This window comes from Eucalyptus grandis, chromosome 8 (assembly GCF_016545825.1).
Source record: "Eucalyptus grandis isolate ANBG69807.140 chromosome 8, ASM1654582v1, whole genome shotgun sequence".
NCBI lineage: Eukaryota > Viridiplantae > Streptophyta > Magnoliopsida > Myrtales > Myrtaceae > Eucalyptus > Eucalyptus grandis.
The window spans coordinates 15,912,497-15,928,963 of NC_052619.1; the positions used below are offsets into that span (position 1 = coordinate 15,912,497).

The window sequence follows — 16,467 nt, forward strand, 5'->3', positions numbered from 1 at the left end:
AATAAGATAACTAATAAAATGCAAGAGTTAGATAGTTCATACAATTTAAGCACTTTAAGTTTCAAGTCTAATGCGTGTTGTTATTACCTTCAGGTTATCCTTTTCTTCAAATTCACGAGCCAACTTGATTGCTTGTTAAAAAATAAAGCGCTTTCATATCCCATCAAAGTCGACCTTGAAGGAACCATGCAAAAGATTACATACCCATGTTTCGTTAAGTATGGTCGTAACTATCTATCTCTATGTTCCAATGACTCATTAGGAAAGTTGTGATGTGCTATTTTGCAAAATTTACTCCTTGTTGCATTTTAACCGTGGAACTATATAAGTAAGGTTAGGAAATTCTTCAGCTCATCCCGTAAAAAGGAGGTCAATCTCCATGAAAGTCATATTGAACTTACAACACGTTTGGTCGCAATAACGGCAATAATGTTATAGGTTGACTGCTTTATTATAGTACATTTCTTTTTGTCTCTATCTCTTCTCAATCTCCATTTTTAGGTACTCTCGTTATCATTTGAAATGAGATGCGGATCCTTGGAGTGCCATAACTTGGCAGAAATGGATACTTAAGTGCTATAACTTACGAAAGGTATACTTAAATACCAAAATCGGAGCAAAATGGATCACTTGAATGCTAATTCGGCCAAAATCCGACCAAATTGCATACGTGGCATTTTTCCAACGAAGCGAGTGCAAAATGACGCCGTTTTGCACGCTAACGTGGCAAAATAATGTAAAAAACGACGTCGTTTTGGGCTGACGTGGTAAAAAATAATATAAATTAATTAAATTAAATTTAGTTAAAATATTTAAAAATAATAATTTAAAATTTAAAAAAAAAAAAAAAAAAGAAAAAAAAAGAAAATGGGGAGGCGGTTGAGGGCTCGGCCCTTAGCCCTTGTCGCCGCCTCCCCGCCATCGCCGGGAAGGGCCGGCGACGGAGGGGGAGGGTTGGTTGGGGTTCTTGGGCCCTGGCTAGGGCCGGCGACCCGGCCGACCGACGGCGAGGGCTCGCAAGCCCTTGCCCGAGATCCGCCGGGGGGAGGCGGTTGGCATCGAGGGCGGGAGCCGTCGAGCCACGGCCGAGGCTGGTGGCCCCGGCAGATCGGCGGCGAGGGCCTACATGCCTCGCCTAGATCTAGGCGAGGCACGTAGGCCCTCACCGCCCGATCAGCTGGGGCTGCTGGCCCTCGATTGGGCTCGGTGGCCCGGCCGACCCTCCCCCACCTTCCGGCGACGGTGGGGAGGCGGCGGCGGCAAGGGCTCGGCCCTCGGCCCCGGGCTGCCTTCCTCCTCCTCCATTTATGTTTTTTTTTTAAAAATAAATATAAATTATATTATTATTTTGTTTTAAATTTAATTTAAATAATTTTTATATTATATATTAATATTCAAATAATGCCAAAATGACATCGTTTTGGCCGATTTAAGGGTTCTATTTTGGCCAACACCCAAAACGATGTCATTTTGGGTGAATTAGAGCGACTCGGCTCTCCGACGAGCCACTTTTGCGAGAAGTATTAATATTTAAATGCCACGTATGATTTTCAACTGGCTTCGTCGGAGGTGGCACTCGGATGTCCCACTTTTCTTCAAATGTGGCACTTAAGTGTACCTTTCGTAAGTTATGGCACTTAAGTGCCCATTTGTGTTAAGTTATGGCACTTGTAGTGCTCTTTTCCCCATTTGAAACGGAAGAAGAGTTTATAATAAGCTGCAGCTCTCTTTTCATATTATCGATATCCTCCCGAGCATTTGAAAATCTATTTGTACTCCACCTAGATAATGCTTTCTTTAACTAAAAGGAGTTTGCTCATCAAATCCCTATTTTCCAGTTCATCGGAATAACAAGTGCTTCTTACAAGCTGTCCATATTCCTCATTTTCGGCCCAAAAATCCTCCGATCTGAGTTTCTTCTTCTATTTTACTATCTCCGGAGCAAGGGACAGTAGAAGAGGGCTATGATTAAAGCCAATGGCTGGCAGGGCCAATGCTTCCACTATAGGGTAAATTACTCTCCACTCCATGGTATATAAAACTCTGTCAAGTCTTTCTTTAACAAAAAATTCTCCATCCGTGTTGTTGGCCCATGTGAAAGCGCAACATTTGCTTTTGACATCCATTAGCTCACAAGAGTTCAATAATTCCCAAATTGAGTTGAGATGATAATTTACTTTCTTCCAGTGATACACAATCTCATGAAAATCTCCCATATAAACCCATGGGAGTGTATTAGAATCACTAATCTGCTGTAGATCCTCCCAAAGCTATATTCTTTTATAAAAGGTCAAGTGAGCATGCTCAAAGGTAACCCGTGTTTGCTATCTGCTTTCCTCTATTACACACACCGCTGCTATGTGAGTGAAAGCAGGGCTTTACTGTCATGGACACCTTGGCTCAGAAATGTCATTGCCCCGGCAATGCCAACTGGATTAACTATGAAGTAGTCCTGAAATTTGAGTCTTCTCTTCATTTTCTAGACTACTTCTTGGTTTTCTCATCTTCATAAGAAAGAAAAGACTGCACTTTTCATGAGCCAAAAGTGCTCGGAGTTTCTAGACTGTCATTAGTGTACTAGCCCCTTGACAATTCCACTTTATGAAAATCGTTTGTAATTTAGTGTCTTGTTATGGCAAGCTACCAAATCCCATTCATTTGCTTCTGCCACCTCAAGAGCTAGCACCTTGAGTAATTTTGACTCATCTAACATGACCTGATTGTCTTCCCGTGATCCATAAGGACTACATTTTTCAAAATTCATCGATACATTAAAGGTAATAACGTACATACCTGGGTCCATTGTAGCGAAATTCACCAACTCCATTTTCAGAGCTATCGTCATTGTAGGTTGAAGGGCTTGAATGCTAATAGCAGGGCTACTAAGAAATTGGCCGTACAAGGAAGTGTAAAGTCATATGTTATAAGTACATTTTTACACGTTCCATATACCTTATGTTTTTCAAGATAAGAAGGTGTGTCTAACAAGATTTGTCATGCCCCGAATTCTGAGCACGCGAATATCCCATGGCGGTTGATTAATTGCAACATCTCAAGATGCGTCGCTAACCCATTACTTTTATTCTTTTGACTAAACGCAAGCTGAACACATTATAAACACCTAGTCAATCAATAAAGAGAGATATTAAGAATATCTCAACCAAAATTTTCAGAAGCATTCCTTTTATTTTTAAACTTGTTAACCCCTAAGAAGTATAATTGTACAAGCCTTTACCACAGCGACTTCCTACCAACCGTTTCAAAAATCAACAGGGTCAAGGTTAATGTAAACTTCACTGACGCCAGGCCAATCCCTTATCTCCAAAGAGATCCCAAACCAAGCACGACGGTTGTCCATAATATGAGCCTGAAAATAATAAATAACAATAGGGTGAGATATAGTCAACCTCCTATGTGACAGCCCAAGCGACGGTGCGCAGGGAGGAGGGATGACAGTGCGTCCATGCCTCGGTCCCCAGACGTGCACAGGGAAGGGGAAGGGGTCATCTCTAGTCCCACATCGCTTAGGGGGAGAGTCCTGGGCTAGTTTATAAAGGCTTGGGTCCCTTTAAATCTATGTAACACGTTTTAAAGCCGTGAGGACTCAGCGTCTAAAGCGGACTATATTACACAATGGGGCCCGGGTCGTTCTAAATGGTATCAGAATCGACTCCTGACCGCGTGTGGGGCCACAGTGAGGACGCTGTGCTCCTAAGGGGTGGAGAGTGTGACAGCCCAAGCAATGATGCGCGGGGAGGAGGAATGACGATGCGTCCGCACCTCAGTCCCCGGACGTGCGCAAGGAAGGGGAATGGGTCCTCTCTAGTCCCATATCGCTTAGGGGGGGAGTCCTGGGCTAGTTTATAAATGCTTGGGTCCCTCTAAATCTGTGTAACACGTTTTAAAGCCATGAGGACTCAGTGTCCAAAACGGACAATATTACACAGTAGGGACCAGGTCGTTACATCCTAAACCTCAATTAGTAAGATAATTCGTCTCAAAAGTAGCCTAAACACACAACAGCATACAATCTTATCTTGCCTTGGCACACCCTGCATATTAGTACATCACATATGATAATACTAATGTAACAAGCATAATCAATAATCATAACACAACTTTCATGCACCAAACATTTATGGGTCCCAATTATAAGGTGAAATCTGTTTTAGCCAGTTTTATACTGTGCCTCATAGTTTTACCCTATAATCAGGTGCAATGTATCACAATCATTCACATGTGTTTCTAATATTACGACCCCTTGGACCACAGCCAACACACAAGTTGGTGGTCTTCCAACATAACCGGGTTTCGTCTCGCTCCATTGGGCACGGCATCGTCTAGAACGCTTAGCTAGACGACATTCCATAAAAGAGCATCGGTTCGGTCTCAATAGCGACTCGGCATCCGGACCCCCACCAAGCATCCGATAAAAATCAAGCATCGTTTCTAAATTCTCGTTGGGTGACGGGTTTGATGAAATGACCATTCAAGCACACCATCAACCAAGCTAATTTTTATCTTCTAGTAATTAGCCCAGTGCAAAAAATTTGCGTTCAAATTAGGGGTGATCGGTTCCCAGTTCGGTCCGGTTCCAAGGTGGAACCGGGAACCGGACCGGGAAAACTGGTTCCCAATTTTGGGAATCGTGGACCGGACCATCGGTTCCGGTCCGGTCCGGTTCGGTCCAATAGGATCAACACTTTCTTTTTTACTAAATAACGACCATTCATTAAAGAACGACTATGCTCCAGACAAATCAATCAAATTCGGTTCCCGGGCGATCTAATAAAACTACTCACATATGTTTTCACGTGCAAAATATTCAAACTTCATTTGGGTGAATATTAATCATAATTTATGTGTTTCACTCTTAATTTTAAGCATACAAGCCATGAATAATTTGAGTAAAATCTGTGCTTGATTTAGGTTTTATAGACAATCTCTCTTCTATGCTTTGAATGTTTAGTTGATGTCAGACTCTTTGAGGCTTGAAGTGCCTTGTTGTTTGCAAGTGAGGGGAGCAGAGAGAGAGAGTGAGCATGAGGAACTCCTAGAGCCTTATCCCACATCGAGGAGAAGATAAAACTAACAAATAAGTTTTCTAAGAGCTTTGGTGGTCTCTTGGCCACATAAGAGGTTGTTACCTCAATTGCAATTTCGATTGCAACAAGTTTCATATATAATATTCATATATTATATGTGTTTATATAAAAATATTTGGTCCGGTCCGGTCGGTCCGGTCGGTCCGGTTCCCACCTTGGAACCGGGAACCGGACCGCCGACCGTGGGAACCGCCCAAAACCGGCCGGTCCGGTCCAGTCTGGTCCGGTCCCGGTTCGAGCGGTTTCCGTTGCACACCCCTAGTTCAAATACCTTTGGCAAAATTTCATATTTAAAATTCCAGTAAAATATTCGTACGTGGTCACCTATTTGAAATCAACCGGTCAAACTTTGCACACTTTCATTTTAAAACCCCGTTGTTTTATTTAGCACGTAAAATTCGGCATCCAAACTCGACATTTCAAAATTTTCTATTTTCTTGTCCATAAAACCTTCTTTGAAAATAGTAATCAAAGCATATACATTAAATGACCGATAATACAGCATAACAAGCTCAAATAATTGGAATTATGCATAGGTCCATTCAATAAAATAAGCATAAAATTCTACTTAATGGCTAATCCGTTATTAATTTACACTAATTGTAATTAATTAAGCTAATCGTGATTAATTAGGCTAAGCTCGATTAATTGACCTAAATGTAATTAATTGAAAACTAATCACCGTTAGTTAAAATAATTATGATTAATTAAGCAAATTGCGATTAATAAAATAAATCACAATTAATTAGACAAATCACGACAACTCACTAAACTTAATTAACTAATCTAATCATGATTAATTAATCTAATCATAATTACTTAAACTAGTCGCACTTAACTTTAATCTAAACCATCCTTAATCGCAATTAAGGCTAAACTAAAATTAACTAATACTAACCTCCATTATCCTTAACTAACCTACCCCTAAACGTAATTAACACCATAATCCACATTTAAGAAGTTGACTCATCGGTTTTTCGGCGATGGCAAACTCACAGCGATGACAGCACGAAAATGTCAAGAACGTGACGCTCGTGGCTCGAACGAAACTCAACAGCGGCAGCTCTTCAAGCTCATGGGTAGCTTGCTTAAGGGTTCGGTAGTGGTCCAATGATGGTGGTGGAGGTTTGAGGTGAAGGTGGAGATGATGGCTCGGCGAGACAACGACAACAGTGCACAGTGGCTTGCGGTGGTGACGGCGGTGCAACAAAAAGGGCGGCAACCAAAAATATAAAAATAAAAAGGGAGGGCGCTAGCTTTGGAGGAAAAAGGGCAAAAGATCGCTTCAAGTGCCATAACTTGGCATAAAGAGAGCAGCAAGTGCCATAACTTACGAAAGTGACACTTAAGTGCCACATTCGAAGAGAAATGGACCACTTAAGTGCCACTCCGGCCAAAATTCGGCCAAAATGCTGACGTGTGCAATTTCCGGCGAAGTAAGTGCAAAACGACATTGTTTTGCACGCTGACGTGGCCAAATAATGCAAAAATGGCGTCATTTTAGTTTTGATGTGGTCGCCTCCGCGTTGTCGTCGCCTCCGCGCTGTCGCTGGGAAGGGCTAGTAACGGAGGGGGAGGGTTGACCAAGGTCGCGGGCCTTGGCCGGGGGCCGCGATTCCCGGTCGATCGGCGGCGAGGTTATGGCCCTCGCTCGGCTAGGCCAGGGCCGCCGCCCGCCTTTCCTTTTTTTTTTTTCTTTTTAATTTTTTTTATAATTTTTATAATTTTTTAAATTTTTGAATATTAAAATTTTTAAAATATTTTAAATAAATTTAATTTAATTATTTTTATATATATATTTTTACACCACATTAGCACTAAAACGACACCGTTTTGCATTTGCTTCGCCGGAAAATTCGCCCACATCAGCATTTTGGCCGGATTGGCACTTAAATGATTCATTTTGCTTTGATTTTTGCACTTAAAGTGTCACTTTCGTAAGTCGTGACAAGTGTTCTTTCTTGCCAAGTTATGGTACTCAGGGGTCCACATGTTGAGGAAAAAGGGAAGAAGAAGAATGGAAGATGAGGGAAATGGCAGCAAATGGAGGAGGAAGGAAAATGGGGCTTCTTCGGTTGAGGGTTGGGGAGGAAAGAACGTGTGAGAGAGAGAGAGAGAAGAGAGGGCAGAGAGGGAAAGGTAGATTTCTTTTGCCAAGCATCTTGTCCCCTCTTCATCTTTTTAATTCCAATTTCTTGAAAACAAGCTTTTTGGTCCAAAAAATTACAACCTTGCCATTGGGGTCCATTTTTCATTTCCGATTTCCAATTTACTGTCTAATAATTCCTTTTTCGAAAATTTTGAACTTGTCGATAATTCAACAAAAAATGAGGCGACGCCTAATAAATTAGTCTTGTGATCCTCGAATATTCAATACTCAAAATCGAATTAAATTTTATGGTTAAAAATCGAACGAACACGACTTTAATATGACCTAAATTATCGAGTGGCTTTTAGGAGTTCTCACGCTGTTGACCCGTGGTCGATAATTTTCAATCCACGTTTTTTGCTTCTTTGAATCGTGGACGACTTTTGATTGTCATGTAATCGTGAGAGTTCAATTGCGTACCCTGAATATAAGATCAATTGAAAAATCAATTTATCGTTGTTCGACGTGAATATCGTAATCGTGCAGAATCACTCGCGAATCGACCATGTACTTCCCTCGAACCAATTTATATCCGTTTACTAATTGATTTATAATAGTATAGTATTGACCATTGTCGATCCTTATGGTTGAGCGGTCAATCTTTAATCGAACTATTTGGTCTTTCGCGTTTTAACCATTTATGGCCCCACCCAATATATTAGTTAACTCATGAGTGGTCAGTTCAGAGTAAAATAACCATAAGCGCATCAATGAAATAAACATTTTTTATATTTTGAAATAGAGCTAGATTTTGGGATATCACAAGATTTATAATCTATAATATGTTTATTTGAATAAAATTCATAATCCACAACATGTAAATCTTATAGTAAGGAATTACAAAAGGATTTTGTCTATTTTCTAATGAAGCATCTTGATCAGACACTTTAACTGAGCTCAACCAATCGCTCTAATATCTTAAATCTTGGACGCAAAGAGTCACCTAATTATTCAAATGTGGTCAATGGCTTCGAAATAAGCGATCGTGATTGTCATGGGGATTCGATCATTACCGAAAGATACAGTGAACCAATTTGATTCGAGCAGTTGCTTGATTAAGGGAAAAGGGATTTAATTAATTAATCTGCTTTGTTTGCTCCTAAGAGCGTTGGTTTGTAGCATATTTCGCATGAATCAGCATGGGATCTGCTCAATGGTCCCCAAAAGAACACTCCTGTCAATGCCTACGATTCAACGACTGTCAATTTTTTTACTTTTCGGGTGTACAAACATCGATATATTAATCAAAAACATGTGTTTCGTCAATAAATTTAGTCGACAATAATGTAGACTTCCAAAAATATTGCCACGGATACACATGTCGCACGCGACCACGACTAGCTACAGCACGAGAATCTCTCTCTGCGGATTGGACAATGCTGACACCTAGAGGAGCGCGTAGTTCAAAGTTGAATTTGTCAAGCTCTCTCTCAAGCTGTGGATGGCTCGTGTAAGGACAGATCTCTCTAACACGATCGTCAGCTGAGACCAAGCATGCAATTTATACAATATAAAATCACGTGGATTAAATATGATTTACAAATTTATCATCCGAAGTCTTAACTTTCTAGCCATTAAGGTAAAAGATGGGTAATGTTAATGAGTCTCTTAGAGCACTTGTTAAGTATGTGTTATCTGAAATGATTTGATTTTCAAAACGCTCATAGTGCAAACACATGAAGGTAATAAGTGCACTGCAAACTGTATAGTTTTCTTAATCGAATATTTAACGAGTGTGTTCAGAGCAATTGTTAACAAAATTCAATGAAATTTACCAAAGTAGCTCTTGCGTAAGTGCAGATGCAATCAAGAAAAATGACCAACCTGAGAAAAGATTGGATGGGTACGTAAGTTAAAACAACTAGGTAAGTTAAAACAACTAGTTCTTCGTTTCTCATCCCTCAAAAGAGCCAGATTCATCCACCGTCTTGCGTCAGCAAACGGGCTCAGGGTGTCTCTGTTGCTGCACGTTCATATTGAATTTTCCTTTGTAATCACTCTAAACTTTCGAATGAAAGGTTTGTCTACATGTGGCCTTGCTTAGTTTTTGCCTATATAAATATGACACCCACCATCTTCGCCCCTGAAAACCTCGTCCTCAGCGAAACCCTTCGCCACCACCCCGTGTCTACCCGTTCCTTTGTCTCTCCTGCCCGCCTCCGTGCTCGTGCGCGAGCGTGTCTTGACGACTTCGGGATAGAGCCAGACATGTCGGGGGACGCGGTCGAAGAATCCCGGGAAGACGAAAGCCAACAATCCAAGACAGCTTCCCCGTCGCCGTCACCATCTCCACTGCTCGTCAACGGCAAGCAGCTCTCACGCCACAAGTTGCGCAGATACGACTCTCTAGACGTCGAATCTGCTAAATACCAGGGTCGTCAGACTCATGGCTCCAAGCAAGTAAGTACGGATTAAATTCCAAACATCGAACTTCTCTTCGCAGTTTAAAATTTTGAGTCAGATTTATCAAACAGTTTAGTAAAAATGGTATGCGATATCTCATGTTTGAAGGCGGTGGAGTGGCCGGTGATACTGAATCTGGCGTTCCAGAGCATCGGGATAGTGTACGGCGACATCGGTACGTCCCCGCTTTATGTATATTCGAGCACCTTCACCGAGGGCATCAAGCACAATGACGACGTCTTGGGCGTCCTCTCCCTGATCTTCTACACCATCACCTTAATCCCTCTCATCAAGTATGTCTTCATCGTCCTACGTGCCACCGACAATGGCGACGGTAAGAGAAACCTACCCATAGTTACCTACAGACATTTTTTTTAGAACCACCAATTTATATGTCTACCAAGAAGAGAAAGAAGTTAGTATGGACTTATGGAGTCTTAGAGTGAAAAGTATAGAATGATGTCTGAGATACCTACTGTTTTCCACATAAAATGGGTATCCATTAGAATTTCATTGATTTATTTTGTCATAAGATCTCACAGTAGTTTGCGGTGATGCGTGGAGTTAGATCAGATTACATCGTAAATCCAATTTTTTTTAAGTAAAATTGGTTAGCATATATAGTATTACTCTTTGTGAAGCGCACGAATTACCACGTCATGTGAATTAAATGACAAATAAGATCAACTCATGTTCTAAAATCACTACTCATGATCTTACTGTATTGTCAAAGTGATGGGGATTTCCTCATGTGTCAAGATGGGATCATCTGGTTCTGGGTTGGTGGCATGGATAAGTGATGCCAATTAGGAGAACACACAGCATCTGGCCTTTGGTCGAGTATGAGTTTCTTTTTGGTCTCCATGCCATGTTCGTTTGGAATCTTGAATTCAAGGTTACTTTGGTTCAAGGATTCTTCAGCTAGAATAGAACCAAGTTTTTGTTGGTTCTTTGTGCGACTGCGACCAAAACAAGGGCCTGCACTTTCCGACCAATCTTTGTTTATCTAAGGTTTTTTCTCAGAAAAATCAATGGTCTATAGTGTTATATCATCAGAGGCTTCCACTAGTGGAATTCTGGACCAGAGCAGTGAGAGATCTTCGTGCATGCGAAGGAGACGAATCACTCACCTGCTCAAATGTTGTCCATACTCTATTTGATTTTGATTCTTTTGCCCCAGCTAGAAAAATTTGTTCAATCAAAGTCACAATCTTGGGACCCTAATTTGGCATAGTTTTTAAATTATAATATGGTTATCAAGACGATGTCACTGAGTACTTAAATTATTTTATATCTATTCGAAAGATTCACCTTCATGGCACGTAACGTAGTAAAATATATTGTTGATAGGTAATAATCTTTCAGTGAATTAGATATGTTTGTCAAGGGGATTTGATAATGGCAGTCACGATTTCTCTAATCAAAACATATGACAGATAAATACTCGTCATATTACTTGATGAATTAAATTTCTGTTAAACTTTCCAGATTCGCCGGAATTCTTTCCGGTTGTCCAACCACGAATCTTATACACATGGGCCACTTTGTCTAGGGTTTCAAGGACAAGACAACTGAGCGCACTCGAAACAAATAATCAAAGCCTGTCTCGTATGACTTAGCAAGCAAGTTAAAAACTTCAGGTTCATCCGGTGAGGACTTCAGCTAGTTCAGGTCCCATGTAGGGGCATTCCTTTTGGTGTCAATCTCGAGAAAGAGGGACATATGCGACCCCAAGAGTCTCGAGCAGTAGGGGTCACTCGTGGTTGGACAAAGAAAAAGGATTGTTTTAGCATGAGACCCATCTTTTCTCTTTGCCGACTCTAGTTCGTAAAGTTGTCTGAGGGAAAATTAAACTGGAAGCCTGCTAAGCTATTGGAATGCGATAGAAGTTGGCATAACATGTCATCTTAGAGCAATCCACAGTACTGGTTTTTGAAGTGATGCTGTGCATTGAACTGTAAAGAAATGAATGAATGGTCGTCGACTCGTTGCTATCGATGAGATTCATTAAATAGGTCAGGAGACTTTTGTCTGGTTTTGTGAATGGGTAAGTTCTGTTGATTTTAGTCAAAAAGCGTGACCTATAAAGGGGTGATGTACAGCAAAAAAAGGCACTGATGTCAAAGTTTAGCTTCGGCGTGTTCATGTTCAACTGAGGGAGGTCTTTGTCTTGTCGAAGTACCAGCTCTTCTCATGTTCAACTGAGGGAGTTCATTTGCATAGGCTAGTCTGTTTTTTATTACAGCGGTGCAAGAAGCTATACGAAATCAGATAAAATACGAAACTATATGAAAAGGATGAAGTCAAACTTTTTTTTTAAAATATAATTCAAGAATACTAGTGCGTAAATAAAATAAAATAAAACAATTTATTACTTAAGGTTGATTAGCAGCAATTTTGTCAGGTTATACTGATTACTCATGATCCATTGAATGTAATAGCTCTAATCATTGAAATAAACAAGATTAAATAACGATGCCTCGGCGTATTTTTTTTTTTTTTTTTGGTTTTAGTTGATCAATCTCCAATGAACATGAATAAATTATTTTCTGCTTCTTTTTCCAATTTTTCAGGAGGGACATTTGCATTGTATTCGCTGATCTGCCGATATGCAAGAGTAGGGTTGATCCCGAGTCAACAATTAGAAGATCAAGATGTGTCTAATTTCCAGCTAGAACTGCCAAGCAATCGCCTGCTCAGGGCATCGAGGCTCAAGTCCAAGCTCGAGAAGAGCCAATTCGCCAAGTTCTTCTTGCTCTTCGCCACCATGCTTGGCACTTCCATGGTAATTGGTGATGGTGTCCTCACTCCTTGCATCTCCGGTACGCACCTCCAATCATTCCCAAGCGGGTAGTCTAGCCTATGATCATATCTACATACCACGTCATTTAGTAAATGCAATTATGTAGTCCTAATCTTAGGATATCAAAATTTAAGCCTTCCTTTTGGTTCACGTTGGATTTATACCAATATCTCTTCATGTCAAACATAACGTGGCATGACTGTGCATACTCATTTCCATGTTGTCATCGACAAGTTGTCACCTTTAAATTACACTAGCTTGCATAACATAGGACTGATATGTAATTAAAGTAGTTATTATCTAATCAATTAATCTGCAACGTTTGATTGGCAATCCCATGTGTGCTTTGCAGTTCTGTCAGCTGTTGGAGGGATCAAGCAAGCTACTTCTGCAGTGACAGAAGGTATTACTATTTCTTATCACATCAACACCATTAATCTCTCGACTTGAGTCTATTATTCAATGACTCACTTGAACCTCTGAATACCCTGCACCATGAGAAAACTTAAACAAATTCATTCCTATGTAGAGTTCCAACGCATCCAAATGTCCGAGTGCAGATCTCAACCTAAAAAACTTCTTTTATTTTTGTTGGAAAGAGGACCTTGCAACGGAGCAGAATCACAAGATAACAGAGAAATAAGTAAGATATAGAGAACATAACCCACTAGGATCTGCGGTTTGAGTCAAGTGTATTAGAGCAGAAAGAAATACATATTAAGATAATTTCACCCCTGAATGGTGATTTTAGGTTTAGATGGTCCAACCTTGACCTTTGGTCCCCAGGTTTATCATTATACAGGTAGAGGCTCTTATACTTATCTTTCTTCCTAAAACTCAAAACACCTTCATATTTTACAGACATGATAGTATGGATTTCGGTGGTGATACTGGTATGTTTGTTCTCGGTCCAAAGGTTCGGGACCGACAAAGTTGGATACAGCTTTGCTCCGATCATATGTGTTTGGTTCACATTTATCGGCATAGTTGGTCTCTACAATTTCCTCAAGTACGACCCAGGAGTCGTCAAAGCCATCAATCCGATTTACATTGTTGAGTACTTTCAGAGAAACAAAAAGGAAGGATGGATATCTCTTGGTGGCATTGTCCTAGCCATAACAGGTACAATCGGATTGCTTTTCTCCTTTACTTATTGGCCAAATCATTTAAGTTCAGTTAGGTGTATTATCCCTATATGATCGATTAGTTTGGAAAAAAATGCAGGAACGGAGGCATTATTCGCCGATGTTGGGCACTTCACAGTCTGTTCGATACAGATTAGCATGTGTACCGTGACATACCCTTCGCTTATATTGGCATACGCTGGACAGGCCTCATTTCTTCGCAAACATCACAGCCTTGTCAGTGACGCATTTTATGAATCTATACCAGGTGAATATTTTCTGATCTTCGTATACGCGCCAACTCTTTGAGATTAATTACAAACGAAGTCATCCTTTTAAGGTTGTTCATCTCCATTTAAATATTGAAGATGGCTATAACTTTATGTGATGCAGGGCCTTTATATTGGCCGATGTTCGTGATCGCAATATTGGCGGCGATCATTGCAAGCCAAGCTATGATCTCAGGGACGTTTTCCATCATCCAACAATCACTCTCGCTAGGTGCTTTCCTCGTGTTAAAATTGTGCATACGTCATCGAAATATGAAGGACAAGTTTACATACCGGAGATTAATTATCTCCTGATGTTGGCATGCGTTGGGGTCACTCTTGGCTTCAGGACTACTGAGAAAATAGGCAATGCCTATGGTAAGTCATTGGTTCTTACACTTTTGCTGGCCCTTGCATTTCCTAGCTACCTAACATCACTTCAAATCATATAAAGTTTAGTACCTCTAAAGATAGTGCATCTGAAAACTTAAAATCTTGGTGTTTATTTTATTCACTTTTCTCAGATGGGCATCGCAAGAACAATGGTCATCACAGTAAATGTCGTGTTTTCATCTATCTATAATTTCACTGTATTAAGCATATCTTGAGGCATTTTTCATATGAGTGACATTATTTATCTGTGTGAAGACTAAATAAAAATGTATATTTGTTTCATGCAGGCATAGCGGTGGTCTTTGTGATGACCCTCACATCTGGATTCCTGGTGCTCATCATGATCATGATATGGAAATGGAACATCTTTTTCATCATCACTTACGTCCTAGTTGTGGGCTTTGTGGAGCTTCTCTACTTGAGCTCGGTCCTCTACAAATTCTACCGAGGAGGATACCTTCCATTGGCCTTTGCTACCGTCCTTATGACCATAATGTACGTGTGGAATGACGTGTACCGGCGCAAATACTACTATGAGCTCGACCACAAGTTGTCGCCGGAGAAGCTCAGGGAGATCGCCACTGACCCCGCTGGCCTCTGCCGCATACCAGGGCTCGCGGTCTTCTACTCGGAGCTTGTCCAAGGGATCCCCCCTATTTTCAAGCACTATGTGGAGAACGTGCCCGCCCTCCACCTGGTCCTCATCTTCGTCTCGATAAAGTCACTCCCAATAAGCAAAGTCCCATCAGAAGAGCGGTTCCTGTTCCGCCGAGTCGAGCCGAAGGAGCTCAATGTGTTCCGGTGCATCGTGAGGTATGGATACACTGACTCACGGAATGAGCACGACGAGCCGTTCGAGAACCTTCTATTTCAAAGGCTCAAGGAGTTTGTATTGGAAGAGTGCTGGACTATGACCCATCAAGTGAGGTTACCCAAGGACAAGGATGATGACGAGCAATTGGTTGATGGGTTAGAGAGCGAAGAGAATTGTGAGAATGGGGTCACAAAGGAGATCGATGATGAAGCTAATGATAAATGTAATCATAAGGCACAAGAGGCGACGGAGGGAGAAATTGCTGTGTTGGATAGGGCCTGGCGTGCGGGTGTGGTTCACTTGATTGGTGAGAATGAGGTGGTGGCAGGGAAAGGGGCTAGTTTGGGGAAGAGGATCTTGATCGACTATGCTTACAACTTCCTGAAGAAGAACTTGAGGCAAAGTGACAAGATCTTTGACATTCCACACAAGCGAATGTTGAAGGTCGGAATGACTTATGAACTTTAGGGAAAAAGATAGATGTATCATATTGTGAATAAAGAAATGTTATGAATCATGATAATGGTGTTAACCACTGTTATTATGGTCAAGACTCTCGAGACGTAAAGTGGGTCATTAGAGGGCACAATCATATATTGGGAGGGGGAAGGTGGGGATGAAGATGAATTCTTCTCTGGTGCTAATGTTCATACAATGTAATCTACTAAATTTGCATTCCTTATGTATATCTCTACCTTCTTATGCACTTTCATATTGACCACCAGTCAAACAAACACTTACTTTCCTGATGCTCTACAGTTTCTGAAGTTAAGCTTGAGCCCACGATGAAGAGGTTAAGAATGAAGAAAGAAACTATAGATACCAGTGGTAGGAACACAAATTTTTGAAAAAAAAAAAAAATAGAGAAGAAGACAATAAATTTTTTATGCAGAAAACCTTTTCAAAATCAAAAGGGAAAAGATCATGATGCCACACTAGACAATCTCTTCACTATCAATATCAATATCAGGGTAACAACCAAATAATAGTTTACTATAATAGGCATTGCATGTTTCCCGAATAATAGCTTACTATAGCATGGATGTAATGGTTATTCCAAAATTATTGAGACGCAAACCCCTTGTGACATCCCGATTTTCCAATTCTATTTTCAATAAATTGATACGGGCATTTCGTTGGCACGCATATAGTTCTTTTTCTTGAGTCGGCCACTCATGTGAAAACTAATCTATCGGGTGAAGCCGTTAAGAAATTCTAATGCATCAGACTCGAGAATTTGACCAGGAAGCGATCTTTCGACCGAGCTAATCTGCAATGGTCATTACGGCACAATTAAAAATCGATTAGAGATTGGAAATAGGTCGACTCGACAGAGGCATGTAATTGGGTGTGGGTGATTCTACCAGATTGCACAATTCTTGTCGATCGGCACTGAACCGACTTTTC

At 40.8% G+C, this 16,467-nt stretch overlaps 1 protein-coding gene across 1 annotated transcript; it reads left to right on the plus strand.

Moving 5' to 3' along the window:
* The first annotated feature begins 9,290 nt into the window (after window positions 1–9,290).
* Window positions 9,291–15,704, plus strand: LOC104456811 (potassium transporter 5). Its single transcript, XM_010071667.3, is given in 9 exon segments — window positions 9,291–9,654; window positions 9,766–9,991; window positions 12,231–12,479; window positions 12,813–12,863; window positions 13,322–13,582; window positions 13,685–13,852; window positions 13,978–14,082; window positions 14,085–14,231; window positions 14,534–15,704. Coding segments are annotated over 9 exon segments (2,541 nt in total). The 5' UTR covers window positions 9,291–9,315; the 3' UTR covers window positions 15,529–15,704.
* The last annotated feature ends 763 nt before the right edge of the window (window positions 15,705–16,467 follow it).